Raw genomic sequence first — 19,620 nt, 5'->3', positions numbered from 1 at the left:
AGCCACCCCCAGCCCAAGGCAATGCTTCTCCTCGACTTGCAGAAGAAATTTTGCTCCAATTTTTTCCAGCAGGGAGGGTGTAAGGGGCCCCAACCCCGTTATCCCTGGCGGGGGTCTCGGCTGTGCCGGGGGATGCTTTGCTTTGTGTAAACCTTGTCCAAGACATCATCCCCTGCCCGCGGCCCAGCAGTCGCCCGGCAGCAGCTGCAGCACAGCAGGTGCCCCACATGCCCTCATCAGCCCTTAAAATAGCCCATAACAAACGGGTGGGGAAAGGACCAGTCCCTCCCGATGATACACGTGTGCCTCAAAGGCACAAAGAACCCGGAGCCTCCAGAGCCCAGCCAGCCGCTGAGCCGGTTAAATATTCATAGCTGCCACTTCCCCAGGACCCCCAAGAATGGCAGTGACTCCTCAGTCCCCAGAGCAATCAGATTGCTTGAGCAATCTCTTTAATGAGGATTAAAAATAATAGTATAAAAAATCAATCCCAGAGCACGGCCCTTTATTTATTTTTTAAGAGATAATCCTCCTTTACTTTGCTTCTGTTTTTAAAACATTAAAAGCATCCCTCGCTGGAGCTTATTCTTTCCTAAACCAGTGGATGTGCACTAGAGCTTGGCTGGGGCTGCTCCATGGCACCTGCCACCACCAGCCACCTGTGCCTTGCCCAGTGTCCCTGCCAGGGGACAAAATGCCACAGGGCCCCAGCGCTCAGTGCCGTGATGAGCCAAGGCTTTGCTGCTCCTCCTGCTCCTGCAGAGATTTCTATTGTGCCCTCTGCCTTGGACAGGGCTGTGACAGCTGAGGTGTCCCTCAGGAAAGGCACAGGCACCCATTTCACTGTGGCTGCAGGCACTCCAAGGCACTGAGTGAGCAGATCCAGTGGCTGCAGGACCCCACTGCCCCATGACACTCCGAAGTGTCCACTCCATCCCCGCAGCAGCACTGAGCAGGGAGCAGAGGCTTGGTCAAGCTCACTACCTCCATCCACTCCACTCAGCCAAACCCTTGGAGCTGGGCACCCTCACCCCCACACCTCCAGCACCAGGGACATGGCCCCACTCCCTCCTGGAGAGTGCACACCAAGCGAACCCCAGGGTGAGTGGGCTGCGGGACCCCTGGGCTGCCCTAGGAGATGACAGAGCCCTGAATGAGCTGCAGCAGCCGCTCCTCCCGCAGGACCCTGGGCATGGGCACAGGGGAGCCCAGTGCCTCCCGCAGCCGGGTGAAGGCTCCAGCCCTCACCAGGTGCAGGCGCAGGGGCCCAATGCTGCCCTTGAAGCGGAAGGACTTGTAGACAAGGAAATCCTCTTGGAGACACTGGTCCAGCTGCAAAGAGAGGGCAGCTGCCTGTGCTGGTCCCACACCATTGTCCCGGTGCCCCTCAGCTACCCCCCCCCAGAGGCTGCCAGGCCACCCCAGAGCAGAGACCACGTTCCCCTCACCTTGTAGCGCTGCCCCTCCGACAGGTCCCGCAGGCCCTGCAGCTCCACGAACACCTCGTAGTGGGGGGCGCAGGGCCCCGAAGAGTCGCCTGGAGCAGCACCATGAGCACGTTCAGAGCTGCCCACAGCCCTCAGCCCAGCTGGGCCCCGGAGGGTCGGCAGAGCCCTGGGCAGTGCCAGCCATGCTTCTTGGGGGACTCGAGCAGCTCAGGGGGACTCACCCAGCAGGTTACTCTCCACACAGACATAGTCAATCAGGCGAGCACCCGGCCACATGCCCAAGGCACGGCACAGGGTCTGGCAGAACCGCTCCTCAGGTATGCTCTCACCCCGCACACTCAGTGTCTGGCTCTCCCTGCGGCGCACGGGGCTGGGGTGAGTCACTGCCACCCTCTGCCACTGCCACTGCCACAGACCCTGCCTGCTACAGGGCCCCCTCACAGCTCCCCGAGGTGAGGGGTAGGGGTTGGGGTATCCTCACCTCCGCACAGGTTTCACCACGGGACACTGCTTGTGGAAGCCAGCCACCCTCAGCACCTCCCCAGCACAGCACCTGTGTGGGCAGAGGAGCGTGAAGGAGAGCTGGGTGTGTGGGGCTGGAGTGAGTGGTCCCCCAGGACCACACAGCAGGGAGGAAGCACCTGTACTCTCCTGGCTGGGCTGTCACAACCAGCCCATACTCTCGTCCCTCCCAGAGCTCATCCAACAGCATCGTCCGTGGCTCCTCCTCTGCAGGGCAGGGCAGGAACTCGAAGAAAGCCCAGTCAGGGCACAGCAGGAATTGGGGCACTGGCTCTTCCGGCCACAGGTTCACACCAAGCAGGGCTGGGCAGAGTCAGTGTGTGTCAGTGTGAGCCCTCAGACCCTCTGTCCTTGCCCACACAGCATCACCTGGTCCAAGGGGGAATTTTTTGCTGGTGCCAGCACAGCGCTGGTTTTGCAGAGCAGGAAGGGGATGTAGTACAGAGATGCACCAGTGTCTGCTGGGGCAGGGGGATCTGTGCTGCCATACAGCAGCGGTTCCCTGCATGCACCTGGGGCAGACTGTGGGGACACCCTGGCATGGGGGACACTTACCTCCCACTGCCTGGTAGAAGGGGCAGTAGATGGGCAGCCCCTGGCAGTCAGCCTGGAGGAGGGCGTCGCAGTAGAGTCGCTCTGTGCTGTGTGCTGACCCCACCACCACCACCTCCAGCTGTGGCCACAGGCGCCGCACGATGCCCTCGAAGCCACGGGCACACTCAGCGCGGAGCTCAGCCGCCCGGGCAGGGTCAGGGGTCAGCAGTGCCTGCAGCTGGCTCCGCACCTCCTCAGGCAGCCCGGGCTGGGGGCTCAGCCTGCCCAGTGCCAGCTCCTGGGCCAGCCGGGGCCACTCATCGTGCAGGGCCGCCAGCGCGTCGCGCAGCTCGGCTGCCAGCCCGGCCTCCAGCACGTGCAGCCCCCGCTGCCGCAGGGCGAAAAGCAGCTGCACTCGCAGGGCGGTGGCCCGCGAGGGCAGGGCACTTGCCGGGGTAGGGGTGCAGTACAGGGTGGGCAGCGTCCACCCCGCCGGGGTGCGGGGGCAGCCGGGGGTCCAGTGCAGCAAGGCCGTGCCCCGGCAGGTCAGCGCCCGCGGGAAAGCGGCACCGAGGGCATCCAGGTAGAGCACGGACCCCTGCGGGGGAGGATGGGGTCAAGAGGGCAGACCCCGCGGGGGTCAGACCCCACGGGGGTCCGCGCCCACCCCACCCGCTGCCCCCCGTACCTGCAGCGCGGGGTCGGTGTCCCAGCAGCTGCGGAGCAGAGCCCAGGGGAGCAGCGGGGAAACCGGATCCGTCGGCGCTCCGTCCCGGCAGCGCTGCCCCAGGGGATGCCGCTCCCGTAACTCCTCGGAGCCTGCCGGGAGAGACACGAGGTGAGGGGGGCAACTCCGGGACCTCCCCCCATCCAGCCCCCCGCGCCGCCGCCCCGCGCTCACCGCCGGCCGGGCCGGGGCCGGGGCCGGTGCCGGTGCCGGTGCCCAGCAACCGCCGCAGCCGCCGCTCCTGGCTCAGCCGCACGTCGGTGCTCAGCGCCTCCAGCCGCCGCCGGTACCGGCCCCCGGCGCAGCGCAGCGCGGAGCGAACCAGGCGGTGCCGCAGCGCGGGGACAGCCACGGTCACGGCCACGGCCACCGCCGCGACCGCCACCGCCAGCGCCAGCGCCGGCAGCATCCCGGGTAGCGACCGCCGCCCCCGAGCAGGGACCCGACCCGGGACTTTCCTCGCCCCCCGGCTATTCCGCCTCCGGCAGGAATGACGGAGAATTACCGCGCCCGGCACCGCCCCCCCCCGCCCCCCCCCCCCCGCTCTACTTTTATTTTCATTTTCAACTTTCCACAGCACCCCCGGAGACCCCCGCCCGGCAGGCCGAATCAGGACCCCCTGCTACCCCATCAAGAGGAAGTTCCTTCTTTGGAAAAACCGGGCAATTGGTCCGGTTTGCTTCACTTTTTGCCTGCAAAAATGGTTCCAGTCCCATCCCCATCCCATCCGCTGCTCTCTAGGGCAGCCCCCCGGCCCGGGCCCTCTGGATCCATCCTGCATGAGCCAGGGGAGACCCGATCCCCCTGCCCTCGGAGACGGGGACCTCAAACGCTGGGCCTGGCCCCAGCATCCACCCGGTACACCCGCTGGAAATGGAGAGCATGCAGCCCCCTGGAGGGACCTGCCTCTGCCCGAAGACACACTTGGAACCCAGAGCTTTTGTGTTATAAAAATATTCCGTGCTTTATTTACTCTGTGGTAGAAAAATAACATGGCCAGGACCCCAGAGCTTCCCGCCCCGGCAAGGGGAGAGGTGGGGGGCAGAGGGCTCTGCTCCTCCAAACCCCCTGCCCACCCGACTGCCCTCGCTGGGTGCCCTTGCACCCTGCCACCCTCGTGCTGCAGCAGCTCCAGAGGGGACACTGAGGCCGGAGGGGCTCCTGCATCCTTGGGGGCCAGAGGAGGAGATGAGGTTGGGGAGGGGACCCCGCCACTGTGGAGCAGAGTGCAGCACCGGCGAGGGGGAGCCCCAGCCAAACCCCTGCTCCACTCCATGCCCCCAACACACCCCTGGGAACAGAGCCGCGGGGGAGAACAAGAAGGCGACACGTACATTCTTAGTGACGACTGCGAAAGCAAACCTGAGGCCGGGCTCCCAGCCCCTGCCCCAGCAGCCCCTCGGGGGGAGCAGGGGGCTGCGGGGCTGGTGCTGGCGGAAGCGGAAAGCCGAAGCTGGGCCTCTTAAAAGGAACATACAGGAAAACCATGCGACAAATCCGCTGCCGTTTATACAAGGGCATAAACACCAAAGAGCCGGACGCCAGCCTGTGTTTCAGGGCAGCACGGAGCAAATCCTGGGGGCAGAGCCCACCCGCCGCCCCCCCAGCACAGAGACACAAACACAGCACAGTCCCCGCAGCGCCAGGGCCAGTGGCGAGGGACCAGGTGCCTGCCCGTCACGACTGGGCGTGAGGGATCCACTGACTGTCCACGGGGCGCCGCAGCAGCTCCTCCACGTGCCTCGCCACATCCATCGTGTCATCCAGGTCAAAATCACCCTCAGGGTCCAGCACGGGGTCGGGGCTGCAGGAGGCAGGGGGTGAGGAGGGGACCGGCTGCAGCAGGATGGGGGCAGGGGATGTGATACCTACTTCTGGGTGTACATGTTGTAATGGGGCTGGGAGCAGACGGCAGGCGAGGGCGCCTGGTCCATGTAGGTGGCCCCTCCAGGGGCAGAATCGCTTGATGGATTGACAAACCTGTGGGGACAGGTCTCATGAGTGCTGGCACAGGACAGGATGGGCATCCCGGGGGTGAAGTCACGCTCTGGAAACTTTCACCCCCTCTGAACAGCGTCTCCCAAGGCTCAGCACCGATGTGGCCATTGGCAGCTGAGCTCCACAGTGCCCTGGGCTGCTGGTCACCTCTGCCAGCTCGACAGGGGAAATCCCATGGGACCCACTGCCCAGGGTTTGCCTTTGGTGTCACACTTACTCTGGCACCACTTGCTTGATCTGTGGCTTCACGTATCCATCCACGGCTTTAGCTAGAGGGAAGGAGACAGCGCTGAGGCCCCAGGATCCTGCTCATGCTGTGAACCTGTGGCAGTGCTGGGGGCTTCAGCTGCAGAGCCCCTGTGGGGCCAGTGCAAGCCCCAGGGTGGGGGATGCTGTGAGCCCCAGCTCCACGCCAGCCGGATGCACAAAGGAGGGGACACACATGGGGTGAAGGGACAGCGCTACCTGGCGTGGACTCACAGAGAACCGGCGTGTAGTACTTGGAGAACACCTCATCCTTGGGCCGGTCGGGGAACACGTAAATAAGGTAACTGAGGTCCCCAAGGCGGTCGGCCAGGGAGCGGATGGAGAAGTCCCTGGTGGTGAAAGGCATCAGGTTCCAGAACATCCTCTCAGCTGCAAGACAAGAACAAGGACCATGGTGATGTCCAGAGCCAGTGGTGGCTCCTGGTCCTGTTCTGGACACAGGCTGTGAGGTCACATCGAGGAGCATGAGACAGCCAAGCACAAGGTGGGGGCCAGGGACACTGTCTGGGGGTGCCAGCACCCGGCACACACTCACAGGAATCGAACTTCCAGGCGATGGTGATGCCACCAATCTCTGAGTCGCTGAAGCGCAGGAGGAAAGTCCCGTCGGGCTTGTTGATGAGCAGGTCGTGTGCCTGCTGCTTGTTGACGAAGCCCAGGATGGCCCTAGGCAGAGCAGGGCGTCAGGGCAGGGGGCTTGGCCTGGGCAGCACGGGGCAGGGCGGCTCTTACCCGTCATTCCAGTGCGGCTTCAGATGCTTCTTCAGCACCTCCATGACCCCGTCAAACCACTGCCAGAAGGTGTAATTCCTCCCAGGCAGGTTTTCCTGTTGAAATCCCCAGAAAATGAGCACTCCTGCCACCAGCCTCGGAGCCGCTGTTACACAATAAAGCCATTGGATGCAGCAGCAAAGACTCAGGGACCTGGACTGTGGGACTCCCAGGTGGACATGCCCCATACAGCCCTCCAGCACAAGCACTGGGGGCACTCCACAGCTCTCCTGCACAGACTCCAGGCTGCTCACCCGGTTGAACTGGGACCAGGACACCGTGGTGCTGCTGTAGTCCTCCAGGTGGGAGCTGGTGCTGTTGAACAGCTTCTGTGCCAGGAACACCAGGTTCTCCTTGGTCAGCCCACGGCTGCTCTGCACCTCCGCCTTGAACTTCATGTTGAGCGCCTCGCAGAGCTGCGGCCACTGCACCTTGTCGGGCACGGCGAAGGGCACACGGCCCTGGGGGCAGAGAGAGAGGTCAGCACCAAGCTCTGCCTCCTGCCCCTGGGCACGGCCCACCAGAAGGCTGAGCCCGACTCCTGGAGCCCCTCAGGAGGCTGAGCCCAACTCCCACAGCCCCCTGGGGCGAACAGGGCCTGTCCTGCCCCCCATGGCACTGGCACTCACGGGCTCGGCAAAGGCATTGTCCCAGAGCACAGTGGCCGTGGCATTGTTGTCCTGGCTCCCGTGCACGATCACTACCACAGGCAGGGACAGCGTCTGCCAGGAGGAAGGAGACCGGAATGGGTTGTGGGGCACCACAGGAGCGTCGCCCGTGGGCACCCTATGGCCCCAGCCCAGCCCCACACTGTGGGCATGGTGTCCGTGGCTCACCAAGGGCCTACAGAGGGGACATGTCTGGTGGCTTTACCTTCACCTGGAAGACCAGCTCATTGCCACCAACACTGAACTGTGACTCGAAGAGGATGGTGAACTTCTCTTCCGTCACTGACTCGGCCCCACGGCGATCTGAGCGCTTGATTCGCTTCAGGGACTGCAGGGACATGAGAGGTGAGCACAGGGGAACAGATGGGGACACCAGGGTGAACACAGGGGGACATGAGGGCACACGAGGGGAGGCAGGGGCACTCACCATGTTGCGAAAGTGGGCACTGAGTGTTCCAGTGGCCTGGTGATACTCCATCACGCAGCAGTTGTTAAGGATCTCCCCACTGCTCTCACTGCCACCAGAATGCAGGGGTCAGGGGACCACCAGGGCCGGGAGCCATCTGAGGTGCAGGCCCCCCTCCGCCGTGCTCCCCACTGCCTTGGCAGCCCCAGCCCCCCACTACACCCCCCCAGCCCCCGGCATTACTTGCGGGTGCTCTCGTTCTTCAGCAGGGCCTTGGCTTGCTGCTCACTGATGATGGTGGCCTTTACCTGGGGGGGGTTCATGTGCACGTTCAGCTTCCCCCCCACCAGGAGCCGCACGGTGGCTGCGAACTTGGTCTGTGTCTTCAACACCTGGGGGGGCTGCTTCTCGATGATGAAGGTGCTGGGGGGGCAGGAGGATCAGGGGGGGTGGGCAGAGCAGGGCCAACCCCACCCACTACCACAGTCCACCCAGACCCCACCAGTACCTGGTGACCAGGGCAGAGATGATGTCGGTGATGGTGCCGTTCAGCTCTGACAGCATCTCCTCCACTGGGCCTGGGATTGGCAGCTGCTGGCACAGGTGCTCAGCCCGGCGGATCTGCTGCCGGTTCTGCCAGATGATCTCCGCCAGCTTCTCACACCTGAGGGGAGCAGGGCTCAGCACGTGCTGCAGCTCAGCACCCCCTCCCGCCCTGCCCCACCAGGCACCCACCACGTCTGCAGCACGTCCAGGGTGCCCTCGGGTGGGCCCCCGTTCCCTGCCAGCTGCTGCCGACGCTTCCACTGGATCAGCTCATCATCCAGGATGGTTGTTTGCTGCTTGCGCAGCAGCTGCAGCGTCTTCTGGTGCTTCTCAGCCAGGTCCTGCAAGGTGGGATGGTGTCATGGGGCACAGGGACAGCATCACAGGAAGCAGAGGACAGCATCACGGGGGACGGGGTGGCACCACTCACCACGCGGTACTGCTGTAGTGTCTGGGCCTCCCGGTGCAGCCAGGCCTCCAGCGATGCCTTCTTCTGCTGCAGCGTCGTCTCCCGTGACATGCGCTCCTGGGGGCCCAGCTGAGAAAGCTGGGAGAACTGGGCTGGGGGACAGGTCACAGCATTAGGGCCAGCCCTGCCAGTGCCCCGGCCCCACACCCCTCAGCCCCCCACCCACCTTGAAGGCGCATGTTCTCCTGGTACTGGATGATGAAGTACTCCTGTGTCTGCTGCAGCTTTTTGAGCTCGTTCTCCGAGTCTTGTGTGATGAGCCGCAGCTCCTCGAAGGTCTGGTTGATCTGCAGGTGCTTCTGGGACATGGCATCCACCAGGGAGCCAGCAGGTGACGGGCTCTGTGCAGGGCACGGGGCATGCTTAGCACTGCAAGGGGACCCTCCCTGTTTCCTTGGGTGCTGGGGGCACCCAGAGCACCCCCTGCCTCGGGGCTGCTCCCCTCATCATGCTGGAGCCCCTGAGCATTCCCCCAACCCTGTGGGACCCTCTCCCTCACCCCTCCCAGCTCCCACTCACGTTGTTGGCCTCCCGCACCAGCCGCTGCTCGTGGTAGAGGATGTGCCGGATGCAGCGCACCAGCTCCATGGGGCACCGGTCGTACGTGTTCTGTAGGAGAGCACAGCCTCAGCCAGGCACAGGGCAGGGACCCTCCAGTCTCACACTCCCACCTGCGGCCCCCTACTTGCCTGCAGCTGTGTGGCATAGTGCCCCAGCTTGATCTTCAGCAGGAAGCCATCCTCACCCACTTGGTGGTCTGCCTTCTTCTGCAACTCCTGGATCAGCCCCTCCAGCAGCTGTGTTGCCTTCACATTCTCCTGGGGGTTGTCGAGGTCGATGGAGTCCCTACACATGGAGCAGAGAGCATCAGGGCAGCCTATTGGCGGGGGGCACCTACTGGCACCCCTGAGGCAGCTGCTGCCAAGCCCAGCACCCCCCTGGGGACAGGACCCCCAGCTTACCATGCCTGGCTCTCGATCCACTGTGACAGGTAGTGCCGCACCTCGATGGGGAAGTGCTGCCCATAGAGTGCCTGCATCTGCCGCAGGGCTTCGCCCTGGAGCTGCTGGGCCTGGATCCACACCGCCATGGCTCAGCACCTGCAGGGGATGGGCTGTCAGGGCACCCGTGGCAGACAGGCAGGCGCTGTGCTGTGCCGAGTCCAGCCCCAGCTGTCCCCACACCCTTTGCAGGAGCTTCCGCGTTCTCCTTTGCAGGAGCCCCTGGAGTCTCTGGTGCTGCCAGCGCTGTCTCCAGTGGCTGAAAGAAGGGGTGTGTGGGGGCAGGGGACCCTGGCTCTGAGTCACCCCCTCTTTTCTAGGAAGAACCCTGGGGGTGCCCGGGGCCAGGGACGCGCCTTTGCGCGGCCTCTCCACATGGTTCTCATTTCCCCTCACTGTGCCACGGGATCGCAGCCATCGCTGGCCACGCAAATGAGGAAACGGGGCTGAGGGGAGGGAGGGCTGGCCAGAAATCCAGGGTGACGCAGAGCAGAGGCCCCCCTGCGCTCGCCCTGCTCCTGCCCACACCCTGGCAGTGCTGATGGGCAGAAGCAGTCCCGGCCCCAAGGGACCACGTGGCACCACAGACCCCGATAGGTCCCTGGTCCCAGGGCCACTGTATGACCTATGTCCTGGTGGACACGCACAAAGCTTCTCAAAGCAGTTTTGGGGCGGCTCTGGCTCCATGCAGGAGCACTGCCAGATTCCACCCGCCACTCAGCCTCAGTTCCCATGGGGCAGCCAGGGATGGGACAGTGGAGACAGCACCTCTACTAAAACCTAGTGCATTCCCTGGGCAGTCACACCTGTGGCTGAGTGTTTGAGGGTAATGCAATGGTGCTCAAGGCCCCCCCCAGACTAGGAGGCAGCAGTAAATAGCATTTAGATACACTCACGCCCAAACCGCCTGGGATCTGGCACCACACGGAGGGGCTGGGCAGAGGTGCGAGGCCTCACGCCATGTCCCAAGGCCGAGTGATCATCACAGGACCTGGTCACTGCGCTGGCTGGTGACAAGCAGAAGGACCGAGCCAGTGGGGGCTGTGCCTCCCCAGCTCCCCAAAGCACTTTGTTCAGCCTCAGAAACACCCCATGGCCCACGCAGCTCCAGAGAAGCCGCTGTGGTCCCCCAGTGAGGGGCACGCGCTGCGGGACAGAGGCAGCGGGTCCGAGAGGAGCAGCCACGGCTGGAGCCCCTGAGCTCGGCACACCCGCCCCTGAGCAGGAAGAGGAACAATAACCCAGAGCTGGCTAAAAACGAATTTTTCCCCTATAAAATGGGAGGAACATTTCCACATTCACAGAAATCACCAAGCTGGAAATGCTGCTGGCAAGGAGGAGCCTGGGGAGGCATAAGAACGCCAGCAAGGAGGAAAGGAAAGGTGGGATGGCCAATAACAGGACGAGCTGCTGTTGGAAATTGAGGACGCTTGATAAGGGGCAGCGGTGGCAGGGCCAGGAACAGCCATGGCCATGACGGTGCCATCACGACACAAAAAAATGAAGTCCCCAGCACTGCAAGGACATCTGCATGGACACAGAGCAAACAGATGCTGCCCTGCCTGACGAGAAAATGGTGATCTCTTCCCATTTTGTGGTGACAAAACACTTCCTACTCCACTCCAGTGTGTTGTTAAGCAACGAGTCTCCAGCTGGTCTGTGGTGAGCCAGCAGGCACTGTGCTCGGCCGGCACCAGCCTGGGAGCAGGAGCACCAGCATCTGCCTCTACAAGGGAGCATGCAGCCACCTATGGTGGCACTGCTCACCTGGTGTGTGCCCCAAAACACCACTCGTGCCAGGCTTGGGCACAACCTCCATGGGCATTGTCAATGCAGCAGTGGACATTTCTGCAGGCACCTCATTTTGGCTTCCTGTGTCTCACCTGTGGACTGACAAACCAAACCTCCCCGTGGGCTGCAGGGTGCCCTGAGTGCCCGAGGACAAGCCGCCAGTGCTCCCTGCCATGAGCAGATGAGGCTTTTGGCCCCGAGACCCAGCAAGGCTGAGGCAGCAGCTCAGTTTTGGCATGAGCTGCAGCACCATGGTCCCACTGTGCAGCCAGAGCCACCACTGCCAGCTTTTCCAGGCAGCCCTGCCTTCTGTGCCCAGCTGCTGCTCGCAGCCACTGCCTTGGCTTGGACCATGCTGAGCACCACTCTCCAGCACCACATTCTCCAGTGGCACCACTGGCTGCCCAAGGGGTGGGAAGCCGAGGATGGATTCACCCCTGTGCCCAGAGACTGGCATTCAACCACCTCAGTGCCACCACCCAGCCCATCAGCCCCGGCGCTCTCCGTGGCTCCGGCACCGCGGCAGAGCCACCGCAGCCTCAAGCGCTGCCACGGGTCAGCTGTGCTGCAGCCGCCAGCCCCGCGCACACTCCAACAACTGCAACAGGCAGATAATTGTAGTGGTTTAGGCTACTTTGCATTTACTCGCTGGCAGCGAGCTGGAACCCACCCGTCACTGCAGCTCGGTTAACCAGCAGCACTCGACAAGCCACAGCAACGCGCTCACCGGAGACTTATCGCCTGCAAAGAGGCACAGGCAGCAGCTTCCCGGGGTAGGACCAGGGCTGAGGACAGGGACCCCAGTGCCATGGGGAGGGACCCCAGCACCACAGGGACCGTGCAGAGGAAGGAAGACGCCAGCAGTCATTGCTTCTGCCTCTGACAGACCCACTCCCCGCTGCCAATGGGGAGGCACTGCCAAACCCGATGTAAAATCCATGAAACCCACCCAAAAGGGGCTCTCAGAGGGCTGGAGACAGCACTGGGGAAGAGGATGGTGGGGGAGGCTGGCAGCACCGCTGGGGCTGGGGACAGCCAGGGGACTGATGTGACTACAGCGGGGAAGGGTTGCAACCACAGTGGCAGTGGGCTGGCGCCAGCAACAGGTCCCAAGCTGCAGGAGAGCCGGAATACATCCGTGGGCAGACAAAAGGAGGGAAATGCCTCACGGGGTGAGGCCGGCAGTGGCACTTTCTCACGTGTCATGGGCACGGCAAAACCCAGACACGGGCAGCAGTCACCCTGGGGCTGGGGCATGCTCCACACGGGATGCTCCTTGCAATCAGCCACGGGATGCTCCCTGCACACAGCCATCCCGAGGACCTTTCCGAGGGCAGGACACCCCTGCCATAGTGCTGGCACAGCCCTCGACAGCAGCCCCTTACCCCGTCCCATGCCCTGCAGGACCAGGCAGGGGCCCAGGGCCACGCAAAGCCCTGGGGGGACCACAGCAAAAGGCTCTGGCTGTAACCCCCCACCCCACTCCCTCGCCGGACACACGCAGCCCCTCCGCCGCGGCGGCTCCCGCACTGCCCTTCGCCCGTCGATCTCCCGGCCCGGGGCTCTCCGGAGCGGTGTCCTGCCCTGGCAGGGGCCCGGCGCGGGGCTCCGGCCCTGCGCCCGCTGCGCCTCCCGCCGCAGTAAACACGGGCACGTGGTTTCTCGGCACCTCCGGGAGCCCGCGATCGCTTCCAGGTCAGAGCCGGCCCCGCTCGCGGCCGCAGGGCCGGACCCGCAGCCCCGCGGTGGTGCCGCCGGGGGGGATCCGAGGCTGCCCCTGCCAGCGCTGCCCCTGCCCGCGGCGGGCCCGGCGGGAGGGTCTCCTGCAGCCCCCAAGGTGGGCAGCCACAAGCAAGGTCCCTCCGGGGCAGGATCCAGCCCCCGGGCAGGCCCGGGGGACGGTGGGGACGGCACTCGAGAGCGGCCGCTCTGCACACGCAAGGGCTCTGGTTCTGCCAACACAGACCCCCACCCCTCCACCCGCACCGTCCCCCTGCCCACCCCGGCTCGCTCCAGGGACCCCCTGGAGCCTGGTGCGGGGTGCCCCGTCCTGCAGCCGCACTCACCCCGCTCTGCCCCACGCCCCTCTCCAGTGTCCGAACCCGGGGCAGCCCGGCCGCGGCTCCAGGCTGGTGCTGCCGGCACAGCCGGGCTCCCAGGCGGCCGTTTCGCTGGCTGCGCGCTACAGGAAGGAGCAGAGAGCAGCTATTTCCTTCCAAAATGTCAGCTGCCTGCGCAGGGCAGCCTGCCCTGGGCTGCTGGCAGCCACCTCTGCCTCGGCTGCCTGTGGGGTGCCGGCTGGGGAGCGGGGCCAGCACACCCTCCTGCTCGGCCCCACACACCTCCCTGGTGCCAGAGTGAGCACAGCCTCTGTCCCCAGCAGACTGGCGGTGCTGACCCCCATGAGCCCCCATGACTGGCCAGCAGCCAGGGATGGGACTCCATGGACCAGTGCAGGAACTCGGCATAGGGGGAGACAGGACCCACTCATCTGCACACCCCAGCTCTGCTCACACCCCCACAGCACATGGCATCGGGGTAGAGCCTGCACCCAGAACACCCAGGTGCTGGTGAGCAGCCCCCAGACCCAGGCCCTGCTCACAGCTGTAGCCGGGGCTAGGGGCACCGGGGCACAGCAGAGTCAGCACGGAGGGCCCAGGGCAGCTCGCATGTTTTACACCGGCCTGTGGTTTCCAGCTCTGGCTGGGAGGCAGCAGCCGGCACAGGAGCGAGCTCCTTCTAGAAGCTCTGTGCTTTGATGGGGTTTGTTTTTCTCCCACAGAAAGTGGTAGCAGCCGACGGCTTCACCCTGGCGCCATCGGGGAGGAGGCAGCTGAGTGCCCCAGCCCACGCTGGAAACATCTGGGGCCAGGCACTGTGGGGCTCATGAAGGAGGTAATGCTGGCTCTGTTAACAAAATGTACCACCCTAGGGCAGAGGCAATGGGTTCCACAACCGGTGGGCAGAGCCAGGACTAGTAGCACCAGGACCAGCTGGGTGTCCTGGCAACTCTGGGAACCAAAAATGGAGAATTTGAACTGTTACAGGAACAAGGAAACCTCACATGTGACCTGATGCTGCCCAGGGGGGACACCAGCCCCTCACAGGCAGAGGTGCCCCAGCTAGGGACAGGCATCTCAGGGATCAGGGACAGGGGCTGCCAACAGTTTTGCTCACACCACAGGCCAGGGGCTGTGCCTGCCTGCCAGCACTTGCCATCCTTGGGAAAGGTTTTTCTCCGCTCTTCAGATTTCCTCTTCCAACCACAGAGGCCTAGAAACCTAGTCAAACCAAAACCACCAAAATACCAAACAAAATCCCAGCAAAATCCTTTGAATGCAAGGGCTGGGACCATGAAAGAAAAACCACCCTGGTGCACCAAGAGCCGCCCCGGGGCAGCCACAGCCAGATACAGGTGCTGTCCTGGCAGTGGTGGGATTCCCCCAGACACTGAGGATGTAGCAGGACCAGCACTGGTGGGCAGGACGCACCGTGCAGCACCCAACCAGCCCCATGAGCTGCATGGAGCCTGCAGGACATTCGCCATGGGGAGCCCAGTCCCTGCCAGCATCGGTGCTGCCTCTGCCATAAACCCCCAGACAGGATTAGAGAGGCCAGGCAGAGCTTTAAGTATTCCTGGCTCCCTGGGGCCAAGCAGCCGAATTAACCGGGTGCGGCACTTCTGGGCTGGCACAGCGGGGCTGGCACAGCTGGCTCTGACGTCTTGGGGCTTCCCCCGGGCTTGGTGGAGGAATCCTGGGGCAGGCACACAGCCACTGCCTACCTGCAGCATCCCTGCTCAGGCAGGCTCTGGCCCTTGCCTGGGAGGGGACATGCCAGGGAACTGAAAGAAGGGATTTTCCCTCCACACTAATAATGACCCACCTCAAGCCCCTGTAACACCGCACTGAGGGCACAGCCCCAGGGTCCCACAGGTCCTGCGCCAGCCCCCAGCATTGAGGCCACATCCAGCACAGCCCCTGGCTCAGTGATAATCCCTGCTCAGACCTGCACCAGCCCAGGAGGGATGGGCTGGGAGAAGGACCTGAGGATTAAGCTCATTTCAGCATCGAATTAGTCCTGATTGGGGTCTGGAGACACAATTTCATTTTCTCTGCCATGCATCAGTGAGCACACACAATGGCACTAATCCAGCCACAGCCAGGCTGGATTTTCTGTGCAGGACCCAGGTGGGTTGGGGGTGATGTGGGCAGTGCAGGCACCAAGTGCTGCTCCAGCCACATCCGACTGATACCACGCTCCTGCTCCCCGTGGGCCTGGGGACATGGGGCAGGAGATTCTTTACCACTGGCACAGCCATCCTGCAGGGCCAGCCCAGCCAGCATGGCATGGGACAGGCTTTTGGGATGGCTGGTGAGCAGAGACAGGCAAAGGGACACCAGAACAGCCCCTGCATCCCCCCCCACATTCCCAGGGTTCATTCCCAGCAGCTGCAGCAGCTCTGCATATGGAGATGCTCTCACAGCAGCTCTGTGGAGCAGGATGGAGAGGGGTAAAGCCTTGCCTTTGGAAGAGGGGATATAGAGACACCCAGGGATGTTGGCAGGAGAGAAAATAAAACAACCAAAACACCAATAGTTTGTGCAACAAAATTTTCAGTCAAACCCAGGCAAGGGTGAAGCACAGCATGCATCCACATGCACACAAACATGTCTAGGTGGGAGAGCTGGGTTTCAGGTTTCCTGGCCCTGGGATGGGTTCTGCAGCCCCTGGAGCAACAGCAGCCACTGGCAGTGCCAGGGCAGAGCCCCTGCCTTTGGGCTGCACCTCGAGCCCCACCGCAGCATCTCCGTGAGTGGGGCCAAGGCAGCTGCATCCCTGGGGCTGCAGCCAGGGCCAGGTGTTCACACCAGGCAGGACAAAGATCATTTTATAGCAGTTTCAGCTGGTGAGAGGGCTCACAGCTGCCAGAAAGAGCTGCCTCTTTCTCTTCTAAAGGCTTTGTGGGGCCATTAAACAAGAGGGACAAGAGGCTAGACAGAGCAAGTACCCCACACATGGTGGGCAGGGCTGAGCTGATGCCACTGGCTCTTCAAGGCAGCAGCTCTCCAGCACCAACCTTTTCCCCAGTTCCCTCCCCAGCAGAACTCTGCTATAAACCAGAAATTACAGCTCATAACACAAAGTTACAGGGAAAATGGAGATTGCAAAACTCACCAGTGACTCTTTGAACCAGGAGTGGGTTGTGACCATGCTGCGGGTTCGGCTACACCGCTGTGGCTGCCCCAGCCCAGTGAGCAGCTGCCTGGCAGCCCATCACTCCCAGCACGGTGGGAAGCGAGAGCTGGCACTCAAGGAAGCACCGGGCACAAAGTGCCTGTGAGCAGCCAGTGCTCCCAGCCCCTCTGGTGCAGCCAGATGGGTGGATTCTGCTTTATCAGCAAGTCAGCTCAGCCCTATCAGCCAGGAAGCCGTGTTCACAGTGCCTCCCCCTCGATGTTTCCCAACACAGTGGGAGAAGCGGCGTGCAGCAGCCTACCTTTTATCAGCCAGCAGATGTTGCTAGAACTGTTGCTGCATGTAAAATTCAGGCATGCCCAGCGCCACTTGGATCCCTGCACCAGCCACGCGGTGCCAGGGTAAACACCCCCGCCCCCTTCCTCCTGGGATCAAAACACTTGGGGGTTGCAAAATAGACACCCCATGAAAGGAAAGGCATGCCACAGAAACATTACAGCTGTCGAGGCTACTTCTCCCCGAGCATGCCGGAGCCCCGGAGCCAGCAGCCGGCACAGCCTCCCAGGCTGGACCTGCCTGTGCAGCCTCAGAGCTGAGTTCTGATCTGTCCCCGTGAGACAGGGACTGGAGAACCCCTGCCCTCGTCCCCCATGCCCCGGCTGCCCTACAGAGGGTGCTCTGACAGCAGCACCCACAGTGTGTGGGACACCGGGAGCCGCCACAGCTGCATGGCCAGAGGGACGTGGCCCTCAGCGCAGGTATCCAGGGGATGCTGATGGGACGGAGGTCCCACTCGCCCCACACACTGGCCTGCTGTGCCAGGGTTCCCACCGGCTCCCCAGGGCTGCCGTGAAGCCCATTGAACGCAGCCCAGTTCACAGTCATTCCTTGCAAACCAGAAAGTCATTTCCCAGCCGACGGGGCCGTTTCACTGTACTCGGCCCAGCACAGTCACCGCTCTCCACCCACGCCATGGACGAGTGCAGGGAGCAGGGATTTTTTGCAAGCAGAGTATCTGGGTTTTGCTATCACTCGAGAGAGAGCTGGGAAACCCCATGGCAAAGCCTTTGCAGATACTTTGGAGTCAGCACTTCCCCTGCAGTGAGAGGGGAAGGTCCCTCCAGAGGCTCTGTGTGCCCTGCGTCGAGCATCCACAACTGCAGCTCCCTGTCCAGTGCCAGCATCCCTTGTCCTGCTCCAAACATCAGCCTCAGCACTAGGCAGGCACAGCACAGCCAGCAAGGTGGCTCTAGTGACAACTGCAGGGGCCAAATACCCCTGAGGGAGGACACTGTCAAGGTGCCACGAAATGCAGAGTGGGTGACAACCACCTGTCACACCCCTCTCCCAGCCCAGCTCTCCTCTGTCCCCGGGGAACAGGCTGTTGGCATCTCTCAACCTGAACCAGAGCTCCTCCTCCTCCTCGTGCTGCACCCACCACACAGCCTGTCCCAGCCCAGCCCTCCCCAGCCCAAGGGATGAGCCACTCCCCAGGAAAGGTTATAAAACCCAGGGAGACAGTCTCCATCCTCACATCCAGGACCTTGGAAGCACATCAGGTCAGGCTGTGATCCCAAAGGCTTCAGGAGCACCAGGGCCGGGGCAAGTGACCCTGACACTTCCAATGCCTCCCCTCACCCGGAGCCACACACACAGGGCACAGCCAGGCTCGGCACTGGACCCAAGCAAACCTTCCTCCAGTACGGTCACAGAGCAAGTGCAAACCTCTGAAGCAGGACAGCAAACCTTGGCTCAAAATCACTCCAAGGGAGCACGGCAGCTGCAGCCAGCTCAGGGCCATGCTCCCCACCATGGGCCTGGGGCTGTCCTCCTGGAGTCAGGACCCAGAGTGGAGAGCTCTTGCAGTGCAGGGCTGCTTCCCAGTGCCCATGGTGGTGGACAGGTTTTCTAGAATACCCCATGGTGCCCACACCAACTGCCCTCACATATGCTGCTGCTGGGGCTCTGGCTGTTCTGGGGGCAGGTACAAGCGCTATGGGGAAACAAGGTGACTGAGACAGCCCAGGGCCAGGAATGTCCTGCTCTAACCAGGTGACCCACAAGCCAGGGACATCGTGTGCCATGTCCCTGCCACAGGCGAGCCATGCGGCCCTGCCCTGTGCCCAGCCTTGCCTCCTCACTGCAACGCGCCCCAGACCCCACGAACAAACTGCTGCTGGCCACTGCCTGTCCCCGGCCCTGTGCCACGGGGCGCTCAGCACGGCACACGGAGACTCGAATGAGCCAACGACCCGGGCCCACGACTGCCACTGGAAGTGTCGCGGCGCCACGGGGTGCGCTCAGTAGCGCCGGTGCGAGCCGGGCACGGGACCCCCGGAGCCGCGCGGCGCCTCGGCGGGAGCTGCCCGGGGCCGGCCGGGCACCGAGCCCTGACAGCTCCGTATCCCGCTGGACAGGTGGCCGCGGCTCCCCCGGGCTCCCAGTCACCGGCCGCGCCCGAGCTGGGTGAAAGGCCACCGGGCGCTGCGGTCCCCGCGGTGTCACCGCTCCCGCCTCCCGCCGGGGACCGATCCCACCCGGCCCGCGGCGCGGAACCGCGTGTCCCACCGCCAGCGGCGGGGCTCGCGGGAATACCGCCACCCCGGTTCGCTGTGCTGCCTGCGGCGGAACCCCCCCCTCCCGTCGCTGCATGGGACCCCTCCCGCTGTCCCGAACCCTCCCCTCGGCCCGAGACCAGGGCTCGGAGCCGCTCCCCGCGGCCGCCGCTCCGGCAGAGCCCGGAGGCGGGAACTGGCCCCGCTCCGCCGGGAGAGGAGCGCCCCCGTTCCGGGATGCGCCGCAGCACCGGGACGGGCCCGCCGCCCCAGGAGGGGCCCCGCTCGCCGCCTCCGCCCGCCCCGGGGCCGCGGGCCCGGCCGGGCCCCCGCAGCGCCCCGCGCTCGGCCCGGCCCCGCCGGGAGCTGCGCCCGCCCGGGGTTACGAAACACCCGCAGCGCGGACTGGACCGCCCCGAGCCCCGGCCCCGCCGCACCCCGCCCGGCCCCGCCGCGGAAGGAGAACGGGACCCCGGCCCGGCCCCGGCGGCGATGGCGGCTCCGCGCCCACCTGCGGCCGCGGCGGCGGCTGCGGCTCCGCTGCTCCGGCGGCTCCCGGCGCTCGGCTCCGCCGCCCCCCCCAGCGCCCCGGCACGGCCCGCGCCGCCCCGCCCCCCCCGCGGCTCCGCCCCCGCCCGCCCCCGCCGGCACCGGGCACCGGGAACGGCGCCGGGTAACGGGACTGGTGCTGGGCACTGAGTAACGGCGCCAGGTAATG

The 19,620-nt window shown here is 64.0% G+C and overlaps 2 protein-coding genes across 5 annotated transcripts; both read right to left on the bottom strand.

Annotated features, from left to right (window-relative positions):
• Window positions 1–344: 344 nt before the first annotated feature.
• GHDC (GH3 domain containing) lies at window positions 345–3,748 on the bottom strand. Its single transcript, XM_051794842.1, has 8 exons — window positions 3,406–3,748; window positions 3,193–3,323; window positions 2,526–3,102; window positions 2,090–2,273; window positions 1,930–2,001; window positions 1,670–1,803; window positions 1,449–1,537; window positions 345–1,332 (listed from the first exon to the last, which is right to left on the bottom strand). Exons 1-8 carry the CDS (start codon window positions 3,638–3,640, stop codon window positions 1,132–1,134), a joined length of 1,623 nt encoding a protein of 540 aa, XP_051650802.1. The 5' UTR covers window positions 3,641–3,748; the 3' UTR covers window positions 345–1,131.
• A 970-nt stretch (window positions 3,749–4,718) lies between these two features.
• On the bottom strand, window positions 4,719–19,505 carry LOC127474272 (signal transducer and activator of transcription 5B). Of its 4 annotated transcripts, none has more exons than XM_051794835.1 (19): window positions 19,414–19,505; window positions 9,319–9,456; window positions 9,046–9,202; window positions 8,876–8,965; window positions 8,523–8,697; window positions 8,318–8,448; window positions 8,077–8,228; window positions 7,850–8,005; window positions 7,585–7,764; window positions 7,363–7,450; window positions 7,141–7,263; window positions 6,897–6,989; window positions 6,522–6,728; window positions 6,229–6,323; window positions 6,032–6,162; window positions 5,695–5,865; window positions 5,447–5,498; window positions 5,104–5,211; window positions 4,719–5,035 (listed from the first exon to the last, which is right to left on the bottom strand). In XM_051794835.1, exons 2-19 carry the CDS (start codon window positions 9,444–9,446, stop codon window positions 4,909–4,911), a joined length of 2,364 nt encoding a protein of 787 aa, XP_051650795.1. In that variant the 5' UTR covers window positions 9,447–9,456; window positions 19,414–19,505; the 3' UTR covers window positions 4,719–4,908. The 4 variants fall into 4 exon arrangements, with proteins under 4 accessions (XP_051650795.1, XP_051650798.1, XP_051650796.1 ...); XM_051794838.1 differs by lacking the exon at window positions 19,414–19,505 and adding an exon at window positions 13,215–13,736; XM_051794836.1 differs by lacking the exon at window positions 19,414–19,505 and adding an exon at window positions 12,682–12,783.
• Between the last annotated feature and the right edge of the window lie 115 nt (window positions 19,506–19,620).

The sequence above is a fragment of the Manacus candei genome, unplaced genomic scaffold (assembly GCF_025592945.1).
Source record: "Manacus candei isolate 608988 ecotype Guabito, Panama unplaced genomic scaffold, ASM2559294v1 h1tg000040l, whole genome shotgun sequence".
Classification (NCBI taxonomy): Eukaryota; Metazoa; Chordata; class Aves; order Passeriformes; family Pipridae; genus Manacus; species Manacus candei.
This window is presented reverse-complemented; position numbering and strand designations above follow the sequence as displayed.